The sequence below is a fragment of the Megalobrama amblycephala genome, linkage group LG23 (assembly GCF_018812025.1).
Source record: "Megalobrama amblycephala isolate DHTTF-2021 linkage group LG23, ASM1881202v1, whole genome shotgun sequence".
NCBI classification, from domain to species: Eukaryota; Metazoa; Chordata; class Actinopteri; order Cypriniformes; family Xenocyprididae; genus Megalobrama; species Megalobrama amblycephala.
Window position 1 is genome coordinate 2,050,896 of NC_063066.1, and position 25,206 is coordinate 2,076,101.

Sequence of the window (25,206 nt, forward strand, 5' to 3'; positions counted from 1 at the left end):
GAGGCAAATGTGGCGTTACGTGACTGTTCACAAGCTGTTTTATTGACGTCTTTCTGCAGTTGATCGATTACATGAGACTTGATTCATTTCAGTAATTTGTTCTGAATCTTTCAACATACCTTCTGATGTTCATTCACGTTTATTTCATGCTGTAACTAGTAGTAAAGAGGAAGAGATAATTTTTTAACCCATCACTATTATTTACGAACATTTAACTGATTTCAGCCTTTGTGCTAACACTTCCACCATTTTTATAATGAGTTTGCATAAGACTTGACCAAACATTTAGTAGTTAGTTATAAGAGTGTGGGGTGGGATAGTATAGTATTCAGAATGAAAGGGACCTTGGTTCAAATTTTGACATGATATTTTTTTATCAAAATTGCAGCAGAACTTGACAGCCAGTGATAACTATGTATTTTTATTTGATGGAAAGGAGCAGCTTTGACGTTTTGTTCCACGGGGAATTTTGAGTGACGTGAGGGTGGTGGAAAGATGATGAGAGAATTTTCGATTTAAAGCAAATGAGACTCGGATGGACTCATTCTGTCTGTAGAGGCTGATTTCTGCCTCAGAATGAAGTTAGGGTCACATTTACTGCTTCTCGATGAAATTCTGTAGGCAAAATTTCAATAAGCATCAGTTCCCCTCGCAGAGTTTGCTCGTGTTCAAGTTGGTCACTAATGTAATGCATTTTTAAAAATGATCATGCAACTTAATTTTCAAAGATACAAATAATTCTTTTTGGGTGTTTAAAATCTGCTTAGATCAAGTCATCTGTCTGGCATCATACATTAGATTGCTCTGAATGAGTTTTATTCTCAATCTTTCAGATGATGTTTGATGTGAATATTTGTTGTCCGTACAGTTACAGCTGCCTCCGTTGCTTCTAGAAAGCAGTGAGATCACCTGGAATAATAAAAGAGGCTGGTCGGTTCCCAGATACTACTATGATGAGGCGCTCATGTTCTTCGGCTTCTACTGCTCCACCTCAGTCCAGAACACCGAGCACAAATCCGCTGTATACGTCGTGCATCCCACAGGTAAGACCTGTTCAATATTCATTGGATCGGCTGCCGTTTGATCATGTTATTAAATATCATCTATAAGGAGTGATATTTATAAGCATTTTATGTAAGTAGTCACTATACTGTTAAAAAGATCTCTAGTTTAAAAGCAACTTTTCAGTCGCATTCTTTAGATTTTAAGCTTAGGGTTGCAGGGTCATAGATTGTGATTGGTTAATAGAAATGTTGTTCCAGAACTAACAAAGGTTGTTGATCTGGGAACATGTTTTCCTGGGTTGTGCGTCATATGGATTGTTGAACTGACTGAAGTGATTAGGTAGAATCATCTATGACTATCCTATTGAAAACAAGAGTGTATTTTTACTCACTCGATCAGAATTTGTCGATGTAGTTGAGAAGGTTTTCTTCTGGAGCTGGCCGTGATCTTCTCCCATCCTGCTGAGGGACGTCTCAGAAAAGCTTTATCATTACACTGTTAAATGAGGTCATTCTTCGTTCTGTGTTGATCTAAAGTGTGGCTCATACAGAACATTCGCCAAGACCAATAGCCACTTTAATCAAGAGGGGAAAATGAAGTCTTTGCTTCACGTACATGATCTTGTAGAGTCGGCGGAGCGTTACGTCTGCACCAGCTGACCTCCTGAATAAACACTGCATTAGCATGTCTAATAACTTCACCTAATGGCCTTGTTTGCTTCACTTGCTCTGTTCAAACTTACAAATGACCAACAACTCACAAAGTCACAGTTGGGTTTATTAAGATTAATGAGGTTATTACTGAACACACACATGGAAAGGACCACAATAAAGAAGACCTCGAGAGAATATGGAGCTGAGACTCGAGAAGGAGAAAACATCTCAGTTTTATTCAGAGGCTCAAACTGAACTTTTATATGCAATTTGGTGCAGATAAGCAGCCAAAAAGTAAGATGAAATTCTGTAAATCAACGAGAACCCAAAGCATTAAAGGATTAGTTCATTACAGAATAAAAATTTCCTGATAATTTACTCACCTCCATGTCCTCCAAGATGTTCATGTCTTTCTTTCTTCAGTGGAAAAGAAATGAAGGTTTTTGAGGAAAACATTCCAGGATTTTTCTCCATATAGTGGACTTCACTGGGGTTCAACGGGTTGAAGGTCCAAATGTCAGTTTCAGTGCAGCTTCAAAGAGCTCTACATGATCCCAGACGAGGAATAAGAGTCTTATCTAGAGAAACCATCAGTCATTTTCTAAAAAAGTGACCAAATTTTCTTCCGCCTACTTCAAGTGTGACCTTGTGTGCGTGGAGCATCTCAGAGCAGTGCAAGATGAGCATTTGTAGTTAAAAAGTATATAATTTTTTATTTTTATTTTATAAAATGGACGCTCTGTGATGCTCCACGCATGACGTAATCATGTTGGAAAGGTCACACTTGAAGTAGGCGGAAGAAAATTTGGTAACTTTTTTAGAAAAATAAGACTCTTATTCCTCATCTGGGATCATGTAGAGCTCTTTGAAGCTGCACTGAAACTGACATTTGGACCTTCAACCCGTTGAACCCCAGTGAAGTCCACTATATGGAGAAAAATCCTGGAATGTTTTCCTTCTTTTCGACTGCAGAATGACAAACATCTTGGATGACATGAGGGTGAGTAAATTATCAGGAAATTTTCATTCTGAAGTGAACTAATCCTTTAACATAAATGTTGTTCCACACTGTTTGTCCTCAAATAATGTGGATCAAATAATTTTTGAAGTAATCCGACTGGCGTTTTCAATACACTCATTCATACTATATAGAATGCACTTTTTTAGCGGTCGAAAAGTAAGTTCAAATTGTAATGTAGTACCTATTCAGTATGCGAATTCAATAGTCTTATATTGAAGGAGGAACACTCTCGCACCTGCATAGAAACCCATCTAGCAACCATCATAATAGAGACTTTTGCATGAATAAACATCACTTTAGATTAAAAAGGTGCCATAATTGAAAAATGGCAGTACGTCCATGGCTCCATGAGCGTGAAAAGTGCTGACACGTCCATGTTCGCAACACCCAACAGGACTGAGGTTTTATGAGCTCAAGCTGTTTCCTGAAGACTCGCCCATGGAGCTCATGCAGGGCGGCGTTCTGCTGCTCAACTGCACCGCAACGGTCGAGTTCAACACTGGCGTGGAATTCCTGTGGGACTATCCAGGCAAAAAGGTAATCACACGGCATATTACACTTAATCAACTCCCAACTGCAAGAGAGAACATGACCTGTCCAATTCACCACAAATGACCTTTATCTAATTAATTAGTGTTGAATAAAAGAAGGTATTGGCCTGTAAACAAAAGCGCAGTGGCTTTGGTGTGATTGCGTTCTGTAGTAATAAATCTCTGCTAACATATGAAAACCGTCATATTCGTTATTCTCCCACACTTGACCACTCATAAATCATATCTCAATTGTTCAGTATTTCATTTCTACATCAGCTTTAGTTAATTTCCTGCATCTCCTTTGTTTGCAATTCATGTTTAGGTCATGTTGCCTAAGAATTTTTCATAAAGAAAATAAAGACCGTATTTAATGCTAACATGTGTCATGAATGGCTGTAATGAGCGACTAGCGTCAAACAGGAGATCGCAGGAGTAATAATCATAGATAAACCACCAAATCAACATAGATGAGAACCGAGAAGGGTTTGAACTGAACATGGACTATAACTTGGGTTTAAAACAACCCAAGTTGGGTTGAAAATGGACTAACCCAGTGATTGGGTTGTTTTAACCCAGCAGTTGGGTTAAATGTTTGACCAACCTGCTGGGTAGTTTTATTTAACCACTATTGTTTAAAAATTACTATATGTCTGACTTAAAATGAACCCAAAATAGGTTGGAAATTAAAAATCAGACACATAATTACTAGAGGCAACAATAATAATCAAAAGGTGAACATTTATGAATAAGCAATTTAATAAATGTTGTTTAATTATTATTCATTAAACTTTAAACATATTTTGGGTTCAATAAGCGAGCAATACAGTCATTTTTAAACAATAGTTGAGTTAAATAAAACTACCCAGGTTAGGCAAACATTTAACCCAACAGCTGGGTTAAAACAACCCAGTCGCTAGGTTTGTCCATTTTCAACCCAACTTGGGTTGTTTTTATATATATACATGGCAAACATAAAGAGACTCGGGTGATAATCTTAAGTAATCAAAGAAAAAAACAAGGACATAATCATAATCATAAACTGAAACTAAACAGAACAGGGAAACAGGAACAAAAGGAAACGCAACAGAATTTCAAAATAAAAGTCAACATAACAGAATCGAACCATTACAACATGAACGAACAATGAACATTTGTAATTGGTAACACTTTATAATAAGTATACAGTAATAAACCATTTGCAAACTATTAGTTTATAGTTAATTCATAGTTTATATATGGTCTCTATACATATACATTTAAAAATATATACATTTTAAGGAAGCAATGCAATTAATGTCCAATAAATGTTGCCATTTTCTAATCTAAATGGAGGACTATTAGCTATCAACTCCTTTACTAATGGTTTAAAATACTGTACATAACTTATAAGTTGTTAACAAAGCATAAAAATCATGATAATTTTGTAAATGGCAGTGACAATAAATGAAGACTCATTATTTGTATATTGCCTATATTAATATATTAACTACAATATATAAACTATAACAGTTTATAAATGATTTGTAAGCATTTTATACTCATTATAAAGTGCTACCTTGTAACTTCAACAAAGATGAATAAATCCTGTAATAAATATATTGCTCATTGTTCTTGCTCAATGCATGAACTAATGGGACCTTATTTTAAAGTGTTACTGAATAAGTTTAAGACACTACAGCTACTGTGATGTGTTTTAATTTAAAACTGAAGAGATTTATCATGACTGCAGTGTAGTTATTCAGTAGCTAGTGACCTTTGAAAATGAGGGAACAGCTAGTTATGTGATAGTATGTAGTATTTTAATTGCACCAAGTGTACACAACAAATCCAGACACCATTAATCAGAGATATTTTGGCACAGGAGAACAGGCTGGCCAGTTTTCAACCTGTGCGTAACATCCTGGAGGACGCCACGGAGGCCTCTAGTATCCTCACGATCCAGAGCGTCCGTGTGGACGATAGCGGATACTACACCTGCTCCGCCAGCACCGTGGAGAAGAAACGACAGCTTACTACTGTAGTCATAGTTCACGGTAGGTCACAGATAATGCAATCTATGCTGGTTCTGCTGTAAACTTAAATAATGTAAAATCTGATTTGTAGTTAAATACAACATTGTTACCTTTTTATTTTGTTGGTATAAATTAATGCATTTCGGTTGATTCAACTAAATTAAATATTATTTTTGACTTGAATAGAAACAGTTAATTTTGATGTTATAATGCTTTTTTATTTCAATGTGCTGATGTAACAGTTCTTCTTCCATAATTCAACACAGAGAAGCCGTTCATCAGCTTGGACTACAGGAATGGATCGGTTATCGAGGCGAAGGAGGGACAGAAATCTGTCCGGCTGCCCGTGAAGGTGTCGGCATACCCCTTACCTGAAACTCAATGGTAAGTGAACCCTGTTTTTCATACTATATTCTGAACACATGTTTCATATCATGTAAACAGCTTTGCTTTTCAGCTGACGTCAACAAACCCTCAAATAAAGACCATTTTCGCCATCTATTAAATTGTTAATGATAAAATCAATTCACATATATTTGACGATGATCTCTGTGAGCCCATGAAACAGTGTCCATATGACTTTTAGAGGTTTGTATACATATTCATTTACACATTTGTATAATAAAAAGGAAGCGTTTTAGTTAATAATCTCTTACTGGCCTGATTAACGAAGCTGACTTGAATAGAATCAGTCAATTTAGATGTTATCATGTCTAAGTTACCATTTTCTTTCAATGTCATGTAAAACAAGCCATACACTTTAGTAAAATAACACATATTATACAGACACTTAATATTGTTCATTGCATTTAATAAATTACACCTTGCATAAAACTATTTTTATGCATGTTTGGGCTGTTTTTGCTGCATTTACACTGTTCTGACCAGCGTGTGGCGTTTTGAGTCATTCGAAACAGTGAATCATTTTGCGAAGCAGCTGGTTCAATTGATTCAAAGTTTTGAAAAACACAGGTGCGTGTCGTAATAATCCAAAGACAAGATGCATGATGCAGAATGAATGATAAAGAGACTTTTAATGAACATCAAGAACGTAAAACACCACACGCGTTAACCATTAACGATGCATTGAGGGCTTAAATACACATCAATGATCATTAACCAAACAAGGAACAGGTGTGCACTAATCAGAAACCATGACAACAAACTACAAACTAGAACTCAGGCAAAGCAGTGACAGGGAATCTCATGACTGACAGGTTCATGTTTTCTTTAAAAATAGTCATGATTATGCATGCATTCCTCCAGACAGTGATATTTGGTAAGCGATCTGTGTGTGTGTGTGTGTGTGCAGGTATAAGAACGGCAGACTGGTCAGCAAACGGCCAGAGTTCATCAGGTTTAAGGTGCAGCAGCAGGCTCTGGAGATCAGAGACGTGTGTAAGCAGGACGCTGGAGAATACATGCTGGTCCTGAAAAACACGCCTGCAGCCCTGGAGAAAAGACTCAACTTCACTCTCATCGTCAACGGTAACTGCCTCAATGTGTGATAGAGGTTTCTATGAGATATTTGCTGTTTTATATCAGGTTGATCCATTATTATATAGTAATCAGGGTTGGAGTAGCTTAGTGGTTAAAAACCTGAGCTAGAAACCGAGAGATTGTAGGTACTAGAAGGGCTGATTCATCAAGTAGAACATGTCTACTTCTGAAATGCGAATTTCAAAAACGGCAAGATGCACATAAATTCTAAAAATGCACAGAAAAAGCTTGTGCTCATTTGAGTCCGATAAGAAGATGTGCATAAACTATGATGGAAACACATTTACCGAATAAATCCAACAAATCCTTTATGTGACTTTGCCTCAGCAGAGGCTCTGATTGGATAACTGGACTAACCAGTGGACCAATCGCATCGCAGCATCTCAAATGTTGGTTTGGTGGTTCTGAAACGTCTGAGTCAAAGTCTGTCATCAGAATGATTTGGTTTAATTCCCTCCAGAAGCGTCTTTGTGTTCCCAAACACCAGCATCCGAACGCAAACATGAGCGTTTATCGAGTTTCATCTGACGCTCTGAGACCAACTCATTCATGATGGAGAGAAAAAGAGCCCGATTGCAGCAACTTACATTTTTATTACTGATATTTTGCACCAAAAAGAGATGATTTTGTTCTCTTGAACACATGGGATGGAAATACTGCTTTATTCGCAAATGTTTTATGCCAGTTAAATTCTCAACTTTGGATGGAAACACAGCTAATGTTAACTAATGCATTTACTTATTCTAAACTGTAATTTATCTTACATTTGGTCTACATGTGCAGTTCCTCCTCAGATCCATGAGAAGGAAGCAGCAACTCCCACAAACCCCTACAGGAAGGGCAGCCGACAGACCCTCACCTGCACCGCCACCGGCAGCCCTCCAGCCTCCATCAGCTGGCAGTGGAGGCCCTGGAGCCCCTGCAGTCTCAACAGCAGCCGCAGAGCCCCGTAAGACACCTGCAAACATCTGCCTGTCACAGGGCTGAACATACGCATGCATGCATTTTGTAAAGAAGTTAAGAGGCACTCCAAACATCTCAAGTCTCAGGATATTGCCGCTCTGAGCGTCAGAACTAGATCAATGGGAGTATTAGCTGATCTGGCGAAGCTGTCGAAATCACCATTGAATGTCAAACGCGAGCGCTCGCGGTTCACGTCGAGTTCAGAGTGGATAGTCTTTGTCCCTTTTGGCGACGTGCCCACTCTCTCTTACCGGTCGGAGACGCTTTTTCCCATGTTTTCAGAAGCGTTGTTTATTTTCTCGGCAGTAGAGGCTGAGCAGCCGGCGCGGTGGCAGCTTTTCTTCCGTGTTGACTGGAGATAAGGCAGCTGGGGAAGGTGGAGAGGTTAGGAGGGCGTTCGGGTTATTTATAGTGTTCTGCTCGGAGAGAGCACAGTGTGAAGGGCAGAGGCTTGTCGTCTAAACAACAGGAAACACGGAGACAGGCGGCATTTAAGCATCCTCTGGCCCTGAAAGAGGACGGCTCGGATCTGCTGTGCGGTTTGAGCTGCTTCTAGAGTCCGGTTTAGGTGTCAGCTGAATCATTCAGACAGGTCGCCCAGAATGTGTGTGTGAAGTTTCAGCTCAAAATACCCCACAGATCATTTATTATAGCTTGTCAAATTCGCCCCTATTTGGTTGTGAGCAAAAACACGCCTTTTTTGTGTGTGTCCCTTTAAATGCAAATGAGCTGCTGCTCCCGCCCCCTTTCCAGAAGAGGGCGGAGCTTTAACAGCTCAACAACAACAAAGCTGGAGAATCTCACGCAGCCAAAATGACGAAAGTGTTCAGCCTTACATTGTTCAAACCGGAGTCGACACTGATGGAGAGACTCAGGAAGAAGTTACAACTTTTAGACGTTTCTGAATGGTTAGTGGATAAATTGATGTAGTTGCTGTGGAGTTGATTCAACTCATCCACTAGCATGTGCCGTCATGTTCATCTTTTGTGTTGAATTGACCCTCGTTTGGCGTAAAATGACGGCATGACAACAACACTCTACTACAACAACTCTTCCTCTTCTCTAAAGCAGCCCAACATGGCCCCGCCCCCTTTGTTGTGTGTTCTCGGGGGCGGGGTTTATGTAAATTTTAGGGTTTGTGATGTCACTAACCCAGGAAGAAGCTCGTTGTAGTCCCTACCAGCCGTTTGTTGTAGCGAATTCTGTAGTCTTTGCATTGAACTTTGAGCAACTTTGCAGATGTTGTTTATGATCAACAGCAACATTACACACTAACTAAAGTTAAAAAAAGTCAAATCATAATCAACCTCCTCTTTAATAATCGTTCTAATTCTAAGAGAATATCAGAGTCCACACCACAGCTATATAACAATATCAACAAAGAGAAACGATATCGTTGTAAATCTGACCTCCTACGATGTTAATCACAGTTGTGTTTACATTTTCACAGGGGTCGAAGGGGCCAGCGAGACAAGATTCCCATCTGTCAGAACTGGATAGATCTGGATCCCGAACAGGCTGTCAATCCGATTGAGAGCATCGAGACTTTATCTGAGATGGTGGATGGGAAAGAAAAGGTTTCACTTCCTGTTTGAATTATTCTTATTTCCTGAAGATTTCCCATAAATGTCTGAAACAAATTTATGTGCCCGCAGCCTGAACCCTGAGCGTTTTTATGTGCCACCAGATATCCGAAACTTGACATCCAGGGTGAGGGAGGTGGAGGGCGAATGCGTTAAATTTCCACTTTCGAAATATTTAAACCCATCGTCCAGTTCTTGCTTCCTGGACGGAGAGGGAATAAACACACATTAACACAGCACTCGCTTCCTGTTTTCTGTCACACCTGTGAGGTCATTTCCTGTGTGTGACCCTGGGAGTGGCGAGAGTAATCACTCTAAACCCCTTTATTCTGCAGGAAGATTAAACCCCATCGATCTTCTTTTGTGTTCAACAACATGATGACGAGCTATTCCTTTAACAATGTCTTTTTGCTGTGATTCATATTAAAGTCAATCGTTATTTGAAATGGTTTGTGTTGTTTCCACAGACTGTCGGCCGTGTGGTTATTCAGATCGCCAATGTGTCGGCCATGTACAAGTGCTCGGCAGAGAACAAAGTGGGAAAAGATGAACGATTGATTTATTTCTACGTAATCAGTGAGTCACTTGTGCCAAACAAAGCTGTTTGGATCTTCAATAACATCACAAAAGCTATGAAAAAAAGTTCGATTTCAAAGCAATTCAGCTTGTAATGGATTCCTTTTCTATTCAGCTATCCCAGAAGGCTTCGGGATAGAGATGGAGCCCTCCGAGGATCCTCTGGAGCAGGATCTGGTACGGCTGAAGTGTAACGCAGATAACTACACCTACGAGAACCTGCGCTGGTACCGTCTGGACCCGCAGGCCGTTCCTCCAGAGCTGGACTGCAAGAGTCTGCACCAGTACGCCGAGTCTCTGGGCGCGAATCTGTCCTTCCAGACCGCCAGCAACAACTGGGTCCTGGAGCTCACCATTCCCAGCATCCAGCTGCAGGACGAGGGAAACTACGTGTGTGAGGTGCAGAACCGGCGCAGTCAGAAGAAACACTGCCACCGCAAGTACATCCCAGTCAAAGGTGAAGCTCATTCAGAGGTCAAATCTAGATGGCCAGTTTCATTTGTACACAGTACAATATCTGCAGGCCTTTTCTCTCTCTCTCTCTCAGCACTGGAGGCTCCTCGATACCGTCAAAACCCCACCAATCAGATGGTGAATGTGAGCGAGTCTCTGCAGATGGAGTGTGATGTCGAGGGCACGCCGTCTCCCCAGCTGTCCTGGCTTAAAGATAACCAACCCCTCCATCAGATATCAGGTTAGTCACTCATAACAGCAGAGCTAGATACTAGGTGTCTTTAACTACTATGTACTAATGTTTAAATGAATCATTGATGCACTTATTGTGTACATACATAAATATTTTCACATTGTACTTAGAATTACAAAAATACCTGCATGAAAAAAAATACTTGCGTGTAATTACAGCTGTAATTATTAAAGGCTTAGTTCACCCAAAAATGAAAATACTGTCATTAATTACTCACCCTCGTGTCGTCCCACACCCGTAAGACCTTCGTTCATCTTCAGAACACAAATTAAGATATTTTTGATGAAATCCGATGGCTACTGTAAGTGAGGCCTGAGCAATGACATTTCCTCTCTCCAGATCCATTAATGTACTAAAAACATATTTAAATCAGTTCATGTGGTTCAATATTAATATTATAAAGCCACGGGAATATTTTTGGTGCACCAAAAAAACAAAATAACGACTTATATAGTGATGGCCGATTTCAAAACGCTGCTTCATGAAGCTTCGGAGCGTTACAAATCAAATCAGTGGTTCGTAGCGCCAAAGTCATGTGATTTCAGCAGTTTGGCGGTTTGACACGCGATTCGAATCATGATCCGACACAAAAGATTCATAACGCTCCGAAGCTTCCTGAAGCAGTGTTTTGAAATCGGCCATCACTATATAAGTCGTTATTTTGTTTTTTTGGTGCACCAAAAATATTCCCGTGGCTTTTTAATATTAATATTGAACCACTGTACTCACATGAACTGATTTAAATATGTTTTTAGTACATTAATGGATCTTGAGAGAGGAAATGTCATTGCTCAGGCCTCACTTACAGTAGCCATCGGATTTCATCAAAAATATCTTAATTTGTGTTCTGAAGATGAACGAAGGTCTTACGGGTGTGGAACGACATGAGGGTGAGTAATTAATGACAGAACTCAGAACTTGTGGGTGAACTAACCCTTTAAGTTCTGTAATGACGCTGCTGCCCCTTAACCGACCCTTAAATTTATATAAAGCAATTATCAGCCGATAATGATCAGTGCAGCCTTAAACCTACCCATACCACCAAACCTGTCCTAACCTCAATAGCAGCACAAGAGTTTTGCAATACAACATCAACACAATAAGTACATTGTACCAAAAAATATCACATTCAGTTAACAATTTTTTTTTTTTTGCCAGTATACAGTAGTAAAGACACCTAATATAAAGGAGACTAGGGTGTTTGCTTAGGAAAACAAAAAATATTTATCAGGATATGTGATTATGAAGTAATCAATAGGTATAGAAACTGTTTTAAATGTACACTATTTTCTTTAATTCGATTCTCTCTCCATTTCTCTGCATGTTGTTCAGCCCTCCTTCAAATTAACATAAATGTACTATTCAACAACGATCCCATTACAGATTACATTATATGCAATCCCCTCTAGCTTAGCACATTTGAATAGGAACGCACTTATTCATGAGCACATATACTAACACTCTCTGTCTCACACACTAAATTGAACTCCAGCACCGAAGTAAAGCACATTCACGCTAATGTGCCGGAGGTCTGGGTGGGCCGTTGGACTGCGCTACAATAGCGTATATATACAGCTCTGGGAATGTATGTGGGCTGTAAGTGAATTCACATGCAGTGCATGTACCGTATTTGGAAAGGTGTTATGGGGAGGATATAATATACCGGGAGCAAACTGAGTTCAAGAGGTAGCTGTTAGCAGGAGTGAGTGACTGGAGTGTGTTAAAGTATCTGAATCTATCCATAGCAAAACCACAGACATTTTTAGAGATTGTGAAATCCAGTGAAGTCAATCAACCCATATGCTTCTGATCAACACAGTGGCTAGTATTTGATGATTATACTCATGACTCAATTATTTGACTATTATTATCATTTAGTATACGTGACATTAAAAGGGCAGCTTAAATGAGGTCCATTATATTGAGGATTATATTGCTATATAAATAATATGATAATATTTATGTTATGTTTTATATGGTAAAATGGTATTAATTAGCTGTGGCTGACTTAAATTGTGGCAGGCGACTCGCAGGATTTGATTTTAGTGACTGGACGATTGAAAACTTTCAATTGCACAAAAGCTTATTTATAGTGGGAAAAGCTTCTTTAGATTTTTAAACTGTTCTTCACAAGAAAATAATGGCTCTTTTAAGAACTTTTAATCACTGAAAGGTTCTTTGGGGAACCAAAAATTGTTCGTTGTATCATTTTTTCTGTTCGATTGACAGATTGCTTTGCCTAAGCAATGGCGCAAAACACATCGTTAGTTATCATTTAGTGATCAACGTTTATCATTCTTTGTTATTTTCTGAAGGTGTTGATGAATATCACAGGCTCTATAACAAATTCTTGCAGAAGTTACAGTTCAAAAAACAGAAGAAAGCTGTAAGAAAAGCCTCAGCTGGCTGGCAGATTGTGTGTTTGACCGTTTTGTGGATGTGTCCAGGGATCCTCCTTCAGGACTCCAATCGGACTCTCAGCATTCAGCGAGTGCGAGAGGAAGACGCCGGTCTGTACACCTGCATCGCCTGCAACCAGAGGGCCTGTATTAACTCCTCCGCCGTGGTGTCCGTCATCGGTGAGATCCTCTCTCTCAGGCGTTAGGTGGCGCTGTAGTGTACAGTTCAGAATTTTGCCATGCCCTTCAGTTGAAGTTATTTAGTGGAACATAAACAGTAGTTACAAGCTCATACACAGACTAACACACACACTTTTGTTTTATATTATGGGCTTCACCCATTGACTTCTATTCTTAAGTATTCATAAGCTAATTTTAAGTACTACACCCTAACTCTAACCTAGCCAGTCTACCCATTTAGTCTTTTATAACCTTCATGCATCTCTTCTTTACCATTTAAATAGTTGTTTATTCAAATATTTTAATATTACAATCATGAAATACATAATAATATCGTAAAAGCAGTATGTTGAGTATGTTTTAGATAACTGTAACAGCCAATATTTAAATCCCCTTTATGTAATATCAGTAAATGAAACATAATTTTATAGCATTTCTTTGAGGAAAAACAAGCAACAAATTGGCAAGAAAAACACATTTGTCACACTTTGATTTAGCAAAAACAAACTTTAGCTCACTGGATCTTTTACATGCATGTACTAAGATGTGAGCTTTCATATTTAATTATAAGCTTGTTTTGTTTTCCAGGCTCTGATGACAAGACCAATGTAGAAATAGTGATTCTGATCGGGACGGGAGTCATCGCCATCTTCTTCTGGGTCCTTCTCCTCGTCATCTTCTGCAACGTGAAGCGGGTCGGTTCAGCATATTTCACTTCACAACAGCTCAATACATACTGCTCTATTCAAGAATGTAGCAATTCAAGGAGCATATTTGATGTCTGCAAGGCTTTTCAGTAAGAAAATGCAATAACATCAACAATGCATTGCCTTCATTGCAAAATATGAGTAGCAGAGTCAGCAATTTTGCAAGCCTCGGGCTCACCGTTTCTGTGCTCTTATAGGCTGTGGTATCATCCGGCAGTAATTGTTATGATGTTGTCCTGCAGGTGAACCCGGCCGATATCAAGACAGGATATCTGTCCATCATCATGGACCCTGGGGAAGTGCCGCTTGAGGAGCAGTGTGAATACCTGCCTTACGACTCCAGCCAGTGGGAGATATCCAGAGACCGACTGCGTCTCGGTACTCTCACAGATCCTTCATTTCAACAACTCTGAAATAGGATTCAGCTTGTGTCCAAATAAAGATCATTCATGGCTTGTATCCCAGAAGTAAAGTGATTTTTTAGATATTTTCAGGGGAGCCTTAATTCAACATTAGGTTTAATCCGAGTTTAGAAATCCTATGGGAATGTGACTCTCAATTTCCTAATAAAGTGTTTCCCAAATGGGGATTTTTGAGGGAACTGCAGGGCGTTTGTGAGATGATGAAAAGCTCATCAAATGTAACATTAAAATAGAAAAACTGCAGTTATTTTAAATGAAACTGAAATAGCAATAAATCTCATCAAATCAAAGGCAGCGATTTAAAGAAGCATATAGTCTGTTGTGCTCCGTGTTTCAGTTTTGTACATGTATTCTGTCTCCATGTTTGCAGGGAAGGTGCTCGGGCATGGAGCTTTCGGGAAGGTGATTGAAGCTTCTATCTTTGGACACGACAAGAAATCCTCTTCAAACACAGTGGCTGTCAAGATGCTGAAAGGTTCGGTCTTTCCCATAAACTGTAGTGAATACAGAATTGTCCATTGACTTTCACATACGTTTACTGAAGTGTTGTATATGACAGAGGGAGCCACGGCCAGCGAACACAAAGCGCTGATGTCAGAACTGAAGATCCTCATTCATATTGGAAACCATCTCAATGTGGTCAACCTTCTTGGAGCGTGTACCAAACCCAGCGGTATGGATGCACCATTATTTGGATTTATTGGAGTTAAATCAACTCTGCTCAGAGTGCATATGGTCCCTCTCTAAATAGTGTCAAAATAACACTGAAGCAAAGTTAAAGTTAATGAGATATTTAAGCAATTAATAATACTGTGACTGAAGTCAGTTGTAGTTCTTGTGTTTCTCCTTTCTTCAGTGATTCTGCTTGTTAACAGCAGGTGTTCATCACTAATGTACAATCATCACTTAATTAATTGCTTAATTATCTCATTAACTTTAACTCTGCTTCAGTGTTATTTTGACACTATTTAGAGAGGGACCATATGTACTCTGAGCAGAGTTGATTTATCTCTGGAGATTTTGCTGTGTAGTTTAATCTTCCATATGTCTTTCTAACCCTCTATTCTTAATCTGATTATCAGGTCCTCTCATGGTTATAGTGGAATACTGTAAATATGGAAATCTCTCCAACTTCCTGCGCGCCAAGAGGGAGTTTTTCTTACCGTACAGGGTGAGAGAGATGGAAATGCTCACTTATATAACATGATGAAATACATATATATGCACTACTATCAGTAATAACACAGATGTGATCTGGTTTAACACAAGCTTGTGTTTACAGGATCGTTCTCCTAAAACCCAGAGTCAGGTGCGACGAATGATAGAAGCGGGTCAGGTGGGTCAGCGTGAACATCAACCGTCCACCTCCTCCAGCATCAACCCTCTGGTGCAGTCTCGTGGTGAGAGCTCACACAGCACAATATATAAAGAGATATAAACATATATACTGTACATAATTGACAGGTAGTTAATATACTCCTTGACAATAATTAAAATTAAAAAGACATTTACCATAATGTGTTCAAAATATCCGCCACGGAACAAAATAGTTTTCATGTGGTTTTGGGATAAACCATTTTTTAGTTTTCAGGGGGGTGTTCGGTTAGTAACATAGTCAGGGTTGCCCAAACCCTGCCCAATTGCTCCTCAAAACTAGCCCAATGGCATTTCAGAGGGGTCTAATGGTAAAAATTCGCATTTCGGGGGGGTAAAATTCGCTTTTTTGGCGGGGCTCCCCTGGTAAATTTGCATTCCAGGGACTAAATATCACATTATTTTGGGTCGATTCAACCCATGGACATGAAAAACAACCCATGGCAACAGTGTAAAAGTAGCCCAATTCCGCGGAAAAAACGTGTGAAATTAAATGTTTTCTTATTTGCAAGAAACTTAAATTTTTATTTTTCTAAGGTATTTAGATTGTGGAAATAAATTTATATAATGACTTTAACATTTTTTATTCATTATTTTGAATTCAAGACCCACTTCGAAAAGTGGACATTGCAAAAACTGTAATTTATTTGAAGGCAATTTCAAGCAAACTGAAAAATGGTGCATAAAATATTTGTGTGAGATTATAGTATGCATTCTGTTAATAGATAAAATATGATATTTCTGAAGAAAAAAATATATCAGTGGATCATCATGTTTTCTTGTGTTGTTCTTTCCGCGGCTGCAGTGGACGATCTGTGGAAGACGCCGCTCACGATAGAGGATCTGATATGCTACAGCTTTCAGGTCGCACGAGGAATGGAATTTCTGGCATCTCGTAAGGTACATTAATGTTATTACTTTTTCCCACTCAAACTCGCGTTTAACGGTTTATAGATTATGGATCAGTGAACTTTATATCTCTGATAAAGTACTATTAAACTTCATCCACCAGGTATCTATCACTAGCAATGCCTAGCAACTAGCTTAGGACATGCTAACAAAACATGCTAAAACATGCTAGCTCCAATGCTAAATCATGTTAGCAATCTTCTAAAACATACTAGTAACATGTTAATTCATACTAGCAATGTGTTAAAATGTTAGCAGAGTGTTCATTCATGCTAGCATTGTGCTGAAACATGGTAACATGTTAATTCATGCTAACAATGTGCTAAAACATGCTATTAACGTGCTAATTCATGCTAGCAATGTGTTAAAACCAAGTGAAAAGTGAAGCCAAAGTATTTCAATCACCATAATTGGCAACTGGGGTATTTTGGTTTCGTTACAGTGGAAGGAAACAGAGATGTGCTGTCCATCTTTTTTCCAGTCTATGGTTAAAACATGCTAGAAAACATGCTAATTAATGTTAGCAAAATACTAAAACAATTCTAGGAGCATGCTAAGTTATGCAAGCAATATATTCATGTTGCAAGCAACATGTTCAGCAACAACTATTCATGTTAGCAACATGTTAAATCATGCTAGCAAATATTAAATTATGTTAGCAAAATGCTAAATCATATTAACAAAATACTAAATCAAAACAAGGCTAACAGCATGTTAAATCATGCTAGGAACATGCAAATTTATGTTAGCAAACATGCTAAATCATGCTAGCAAAATACTAAATTATGTTAACAACATAAATCATGTTAGCAAAGTGATAACATGCTAGGAGCATGCTAATTCATGTTAGCAAAATGCTAAAACAAAACAAGGCTAACAGCATGTTAAATCATGCAAGGAACATGCAAATTTATGTTATCAACATGCTAAATCATGCTAGAAAAATTCTAAATCACGCTAACAACATGGTAAATCATGGTAGTGTTAAAACATGCTATTAACATGGTAATTTGCATGTTAGCATTGGTAAAACATTGCTAACATGATTTAGAATGCTGTTAGCATGCTAATTCATGCTAACGAAATGCTAATTCATGCTAGCAACATGCTAGCAACATGCTAATTCATGCTAGCAACATGCTAATTCATGCCAGCAACGTGCTAAAACTAGCGAGCAATGTGCTAAGACATGCTAGCCAAATGGTAATAACACTTGCAACAAAATAAAAAAATGTTAACAATTAGTTAAAACATACGGAGCCCCGCACATGACATGCAAGAAAAAAAATGTAATCGTGCGCACGCTTTACTAATTCGTTCCCTCGATTTATAAATCATGCGCACGATTTGGCCTACTATTTTTTTCCTGCATGTCATGTCTGTGGCTCCATAAAAACATGATAGACAAATGCTAAGACATGCTAACCACATAATAAAATTTGCAAGCAACATAATAAAACATACTGGGAAGCTTATAAAACTTTCAAACTTTCAGACAAGGCTTTGTCAAGCCAACATAAAAGTTTGTGAACTTTACTCTCTAGTTTAGATTTGCTGACCTATTGTGAAGTAAGTTATGGATGCAGTCACTGATCTTGGTTTGGCTCTGATTGTGGCAGTGTATTCATCGAGACCTGGCGGCCCGCAACATCCTCCTGTCCGAGAGCAACGTGGTGAAGATCTGTGACTTTGGTTTAGCGCGCGACATCTACAAAGACCCTGACTATGTGCGGAAAGGCAACGTAAGAGAAACCCTTCAACTATTAGAATGAGCATGATCCAGGAAGATCTCCAGTGCACAAGAGTCAGTCTATAAGAGGCGGGGAAAGTGTTTAATTGTCATGAAGATAACATCTACAAAATCTAAAAGGTCTTACATGTGAGATTCAGCGTTTCAGTAAAGGCCACAGCAACATTCAACAGAATACAGAAAACAGCAGTAGTATTAGTGCATGACATACTCAGAATGAAGCAGCGAGGTTATGTCTATGAGAAGCATTGATGAATGCTTGACCTACTGCAAATCACATCAGCTCAAGGATCATGGTAAGAGAGTGTTCTCTCACAGGCTCTATTATTGGTGTAATGTTATCTGTCTCGGCAGGCCAGACTGCCTCTGAAGTGGATGGCTCCGGAGAGCATCTTCGATAAGGTTTACACCAGTCAGAGTGACGTCTGGTCGTTCGGAGTGCTGCTCTGGGAGATTTTCTCTCTGGGTGAGAGTCTTCAGCAGTGGTGCTTTATTTATATAACCTTTATGGAGTCTTGACTGTGCCATGTCCCGTCAGGAGCGTCTCCATACCCGGGCATCCAGATTGACGAAGACTTCTGCAAGCGACTTAAAGACGGTACCAGGATGAGGGCACCAGACAACGCGTCCCCTGAAATGTGAGCCTGATGATTGTGTGTGTCGCTAATCAGACTGATGATGTCATACCGTGATTAGACTCTGACGTGTGATGCGTGTTCTGGCAGATACGGCATCATGTTGGCCTGCTGGCAGGGCGAGCCCAGGGAGAGACCCACGTTTCCAGCTCTGGTGGAGATTCTGGGAGATCTGCTCCAGGAAAACAGTCTACCGGTGAGATTCCGCACATCCAGTGATAATATTGCACTTTACCTTCTTTATATTTACAAGGCAGCTGATTATAAAACTATAGTTAATGCTGAGCCATTATGAAGTGAAACGAATGTCATTGATCATCTCCTAACAAGGCCACATATTAAGGGGGGGGTATCACACACAGTTTCTGCCAATCTCATGTTGATCTTGAGTACCTATAGAATAATTTAGCATCCTTCATATCGCTGAAAAGTCTTTAGTTTATCATATTTATAAAAGATGCATACGCTGTACCGAGTCTTTCCGAAAACAGCCGAGCGCCCGGAGGCGTGCCGTGTGAGCGGAGCTAAAGAGTCACGAGCATGCACAGCTTTTGTGTAGCGATCGTCTGCAAGCCATCAATAGTCAGCTAAACAACACACGCAATACACCATTGCATTATCCATTTTGAATCACTATAATGAATATAGCGTATGAATGATGAATTCACTACGTTCGTGTTGTTTACATTATATGCACTCAGGCGCCTATTGCCAACAAAACACACATTTGAAGCAGTTTTACTCTCCACCTGCTGTTCCGACTCTTGACTGGGATCATTATCGCTGTGACCGCTCCATCTTTCAGTTTCAAACGATCTGTAAATCCAGCGTAGAACTGGGCCTTGTTTATGAAACCATAAGCGCCGATGCTGAGGGCTCGAGCAGCCCCGAGATATTCTCCATTCAGTTTAACCAATAAAAAAGTGATTGCATTTATCAGTTTCTATAGTTATTTTAATAACAAATATGGAGAGCGCATCAATGTAATGCATGAGCACAAATCTCTCAGCTCCGCTGAACACTGGGTTCTTTGGGAAGCAAGGTTATCTTTCCCTCACAACCAAAAACACACTTCTTTGGTGACATTGTTGATTTCGTGGTCTAAAAACAAAGTCTTTCTCGAGCAAGTCCTGTGCAGCGCTGCCAATGACTTCCGTAAACCCGAACGAAGCATGTTGATGGGCAGCTCTGGTCGGCATGTGCGCACACGCTCTTCCTGGAGAATGGCCGTACAAGGAATTCCAACCTTCCGAAGTCAGAATGCATGATAGCAAAATAGCAAACAATCAGTTGCAGGAGAAATGGACAGGAATAAAGATCTGAGAGACTTTGACAAGGGGTAAATCGTTATGGCAAGGCGACAGGGTTAGAGTATCTCTGAAACGGCAAGGCTTGTGTGTAGGTGTAACAAGGTTAGTAGATATGGGAAGAAGGAGGCGGGAACCGGCGAACATTGAACAAAACTTTAATCTCAAAACAAACAAACAAAACGAAAGTAATGCCGGCAGACTCTCGCGGACGTCTGCCGGCCACACAAACATAACAAAACATAACATAAAGTCCAGGCCTGGTCCTCTCTCGTCCTTCACTGTAGTCGCTCCTCCTTTTATGCTCCCGGAGCTCCTCCGTGAGGGACTCAAGGCCGGTGCGCCTCCCAGGTGAAGCTCATTAACACTCGCGCCACCGGCCTCGCACCGTTCCCTCACGGCTCTCGCCCGCCCTGGTCGCCACAGTAGGCATGTGACGGTATCAAATTTTCATGTTGCGATAATTGCTGAAGCTTTAATCACGGTATATGGTATTATGACGATATTGAAATAAGTTGCAAAAAAAGTGTTGTCATAGTATAACAGGTTTAAGAACTCTGAATGTTTAAATACAATAATACAATACACAAATATATAAAGTAAAATGTTTATAATGGATTATAAAGAACAACAGGTAACACTATATAAGGTATCATTTTTTAAAAAATGTTAGTGCATTAACTAAGATTAAGAATGAGCAATAGCTACATTTGTTACAGAAGGTATTATTATTTTTTGTTAATATTAGTTAAAAAAAATACAAACAGTCATTGTTAGGTTTAGGTCATTAAATAATAATTACAACTTTTTATTTTAGTAATGTTAATAAACATTAACTAGAAAATAACATTAACTAAGATTATGCTATTTTAAATACCAATAAATGCTATAATAAAAGTATTTTTTCATTGTCAGTTTGGTAACAGCATATTAAGCCAACAGTATATTAGGCAGGTGGTCATAATGTTTTGGCTCATCTGTGTATATTTATTTTAGTGATTAAGTGAAATGCATTGTCTGTTTGTTTGTTTTTTTAGGAAATCCCATTCAATGTGTCTCAGAGTTCAGAGGATGACGGCTTCTCACAAGCTTCCTCTAGACCAGCCTCACAGGAGGAGATCAGACTCGCCTGCAACACAATGTCCACACGGTACACTCGCCTTCAACTCATGCTGATGGCCTTACACTGACTATAGTGTTATTAACCCTGTCACCATATTATAGCCGGAAAAAAAAAAAAATCTACTTTTTTTTTTTTTTTTTTAAATAGAAGTTAATTGAACCTTTAGATGAAATTTAAAAATAAATGTTTTTAAAAAGTTTGCATATGTTTTTTGTTGAGTATCATATTTGATATTTGATCAGTCTGATATAATGAGAAAAACAGCTCAGTTTTATTTAGAGGCTCAAACTGAGCACAAATATGCAATTTGGTGCAGATTCTGATATCTATATGGACAAAAAGTGAGATGAAATTCTGATGCTTGTAATGTAAATCAATATTAAAATTAAAATCACATATTAAAATCACATAAATATCACTCATAACTCTATATCTGCCAATAATATGTAAGATGATATTTAAATGCTTCGTTTTATGATCAAAGCTCTGTAATTTTAAAACATAATGCAATGCAATACAATGATGATTGAGAAATGAACAAATAAACCTTCCTCAAAAGATGATGATCATATTTGATACTCATGATTTTTCTTAAAAATGATGTCTGGATAATCAAGTAAACCTGCTTCAGTCCAGTTGAAATATTATTAACAATATCAAAGTTATTCTTACGTTTACTTAACCTGTTAACGGTCAACAGCCATTACATATTTAAAACAGTAATATTCTATTCTAAATCTTGACAAACTATATATCATTTGAAAGCTTAGAATCTCTAGTTTTCATATTTGATTTTCAGAGGAGCAGTAATTTATCAATTTGCAACAAGCATATTTTCATACTCATAAGGCATGGTCAGACCTTTATTTTGAAATAGCGATGAACATGAAAAATCATTAAAGATTGGTTGAAACATGTTTGTTTGCATGCCAAGAGTTCAAAAGATAACATCCATTCAATTTTTTTGAGAAAAAAAGATCTGAAAATGTTTTTAATAGAAATAAAAAAATACATTTATGATTGTGGCGGCGATCTATAACCCACATACATGTTGTTTTTATGTTTATTAGAGGCTGAATTCATATCAAATTCTTCCCATACTACTTCTATATAGGATGTCTACTTCATAAATTGTGTTAAAATAATGTTAATATATGGTTCAGATCACTCAAACCATATATGGAAATGGAGGCGCCCTTATATGGTCAGTAATGGAGCTTGGGTGTCATCTAGTGAAAAAGTGTGGTACTGCACCCAAACAAAATCTTACTGAAAGCTCATTTTTTGAGATATCAACCTGAAATTTGGAACACAACTTGTTCAGATTTTTGGCTTTGATTTCCTTGCAGTTTTAGAGTAAAACTTGTTTTGTAAAATATATATATTTGATATAAAATATAAAATATTATATTTTTACATTTTACATTTTCATAAACTTAAACTTCTATAACTTGTTTTCCCCTTGCATAAGTTATTTCACTTCAATAATCTGCCAATTTTCATCTTTAAAACAAGACCAGCCTTATGTCTATATTCTTGAATTACAACCATTTAAGTTTGGATAGTGCATTTTCATGTCTAAAAAAAAAAAAAAAAAAAAGGGGGAGACAGTTAACAGGTTCATAAAAATCAGTAGATTTCACAGCAAAAAGACATGAGCTGAAGGAGGACGTTTGTACATGATACTAAAAGACTAAAAAAAATCAGAACTATCAATCAGATTACAGAAGGGATGTAGTTTGCTGTAGTTTTAATCATTTAGAGGCCTTATAAATCTGTGTATCAGACATGAAAAAGCAAACTTTATAGAGTAAAATTAATGTTAGAAGTGTTTGCTAATCCATATTTGTTGAGTTAAGGATTTGAACAAACCTAAAAACTATCTTTGAATGATAAATCATGTGTCTTACTGAAGAGAGGTGTGCTAGAGACTTGTTGACAATGAAACCAGTAAAACATCTGACGTATTAGATATCTTATGAACATCTCAAGACCAAAAATGTTTATGAATGTACATGCTTCTCTGTGTCCAGATATTACAACTGCGTGCCTTTCTCCGGGTGTATCATGGTCGGAGCCTCCAGCACGTGTCACTCAAGAGTGAAGACCTTCGAGGAGCTTCCTCTGGAAATGACATCGCACAAGACACATCATGTACGACTAAGACCTCAAATATACACAGTGTTTATCGGCTGAAGGATGTCAACATCTGCATGGTTTGTGTGTGTCTACAGGACAGCCAGACAGACAGTGGGATGGTTCTGGCGTCAGATGAGCTGGAGAGGTTTGAGCACAAGCACAGAGGAGCCATGCTGAAAAAGTAGGTGAATCGTTTATCATGTGTGACTGGTTAGTTTTCATCCTCTGGAGTGACAGTTTCTCATGGTGCTCTTCAGTGCGTCAGCGGGCCGCAGCACAGAGCGGCTCATCAGTTCTCCGTCCGTCAGCAGCAGCGGCAGCATCAGCACATCACGCCCACCCTTCTTCAGCCAACTCTCAGGCCAAACCTTCTACAACAACGAGTACGGCCAGCTGTCTGAAGAGGGCGTCAGCGACTTCTTCTCCTCCTCCTCGGATCAGGCCTGCCTGGCAACCTCCAACCTGTAACAGCACTGATTGGCCAGTCATATCCAGGCCCCACCCCCTCACCACTAACTGAACTGATGTCTAGCTTTGTAAAGTTCTCTCAGCAGCCACTGGGTGGCACCATTACATCAAACTCAAAGCAAAAAAGTATTTTATCACCTTAGTTACATATATCTTTATATAAAGAGTAAACTTCTTTTTATTTGTACAAAAAAAGACAAAAGAGCCAGAATGGAGAAAAAAAAATAAAGGAATATATCGTCTGTTGACTGATTTCTTCATATTTGATGTTGAATAATTTTTAAAGTTATTTCAATTTTAGCATTATATTCAATTAATTATATTGTTATAGTGAAAAAAAAAATATTATTAAGGAAAATGAAAAACTGAAAGTACTCATTTAAAGGATTAGTTAACTTCAAGCCATCCTAGGTGTATATGACTATCTTCTTTCTGATGAACATAATCTGAGTTACATTAATAATCACTCTGATGCTCCTAAGCTTTGTAATGGCAGTGAACAGAAACCACCTGTTTGAAATTCAAAAAACTGCATCCATCCATCATAAACATACTCCACACGGGGGTTAATAAAGGACGTCTGAAGTGAAGCGATGCGTTTGTGTAAGAAAATATCCATATTTAACACGTTATAAAGTAAAATAAGTAGCTTCCGCCAGACCGCCTTCCGTATTCGATTAACTTAAAGAGATAGTTAAACCAAAAATGTAAATTCTGTCATCATTTACTCACCCTTAAGTTGTTCCAAACCTGTATGAATTTCTTTTTTCTGCTGAACACAAAGGAAGATATTTAGAAGAATGTTTGTAACTAAGCACATCTCGTTTAATTTATACAGGTTTGGATACTTTTTGTGCGCCAAAAAAACAAAATACAGACTTTTCAGCAATATCTATATGGGGCGATTTCAAAACACTGCTTCAGAGCTTTACGAATCGAATCAGTGATTCAGAGCGCCAAAGTCACGTGATTTCAGCAGTTTAGCCGTTTGATAGGAGATCCAAATCACTAACTCGAAACAAAAGATTCATAAAGCTCAGAAGCTGCAGTGTTTTGAAATCGGCCCGTATAGATATTGTTGAAAAGTCATTATTTTGTTTTTTTGTCACACAAAAAGTATTCTTGTCGCTTTATAATATTAAGATAGAACCACTGTACTCACATGAACTGATTATGTTTTTAGTACCTTTATGGATCTTGAGAGTTTGAATGGCTTTGCTCTCAATAGAGGCCTCATTGAT

The 25,206-nt window shown here is 38.5% G+C and overlaps 1 protein-coding gene across 2 annotated transcripts in view; it reads left to right on the forward strand.

Moving 5' to 3' along the window:
• flt4 (fms related receptor tyrosine kinase 4) overlaps positions 1-24,207 on the forward strand; it is a 49,010-nt gene extending 24,803 nt beyond the window's left edge. The window contains exons 5-30 of one of the 2 annotated variants that reach the window (XM_048176539.1): positions 869-1,043; positions 3,074-3,216; positions 5,074-5,245; positions 5,491-5,608; positions 6,537-6,712; positions 7,508-7,673; positions 9,138-9,264; positions 9,738-9,846; positions 9,962-10,303; positions 10,394-10,540; positions 13,000-13,131; positions 13,720-13,826; positions 14,081-14,216; positions 14,631-14,735; positions 14,820-14,933; positions 15,343-15,431; positions 15,543-15,660; positions 16,440-16,534; positions 18,163-18,285; positions 18,648-18,759; positions 18,832-18,931; positions 19,019-19,124; positions 21,273-21,385; positions 23,392-23,512; positions 23,593-23,678; positions 23,755-24,207. In XM_048176539.1, coding sequence (XP_048032496.1) covers positions 869-1,043; positions 3,074-3,216; positions 5,074-5,245; positions 5,491-5,608; positions 6,537-6,712; positions 7,508-7,673; positions 9,138-9,264; positions 9,738-9,846; positions 9,962-10,303; positions 10,394-10,540; positions 13,000-13,131; positions 13,720-13,826; positions 14,081-14,216; positions 14,631-14,735; positions 14,820-14,933; positions 15,343-15,431; positions 15,543-15,660; positions 16,440-16,534; positions 18,163-18,285; positions 18,648-18,759; positions 18,832-18,931; positions 19,019-19,124; positions 21,273-21,385; positions 23,392-23,512; positions 23,593-23,678; positions 23,755-23,965 — 3,543 coding nt within the window. In that variant the 3' untranslated portion in view covers positions 23,966-24,207. The remainder of the gene's footprint in view (positions 1-868; positions 1,044-3,073; positions 3,217-5,073; positions 5,246-5,490; positions 5,609-6,536; positions 6,713-7,507; positions 7,674-9,137; positions 9,265-9,737; positions 9,847-9,961; positions 10,304-10,393; positions 10,541-12,999; positions 13,132-13,719; positions 13,827-14,080; positions 14,217-14,630; positions 14,736-14,819; positions 14,934-15,342; positions 15,432-15,542; positions 15,661-16,439; positions 16,535-18,162; positions 18,286-18,647; positions 18,760-18,831; positions 18,932-19,018; positions 19,125-21,272; positions 21,386-23,391; positions 23,513-23,592; positions 23,679-23,754) is intronic. The other variant, XM_048176541.1, reaches the window with a different exon arrangement.
• The last annotated feature ends 999 nt before the right edge of the window (positions 24,208-25,206 follow it).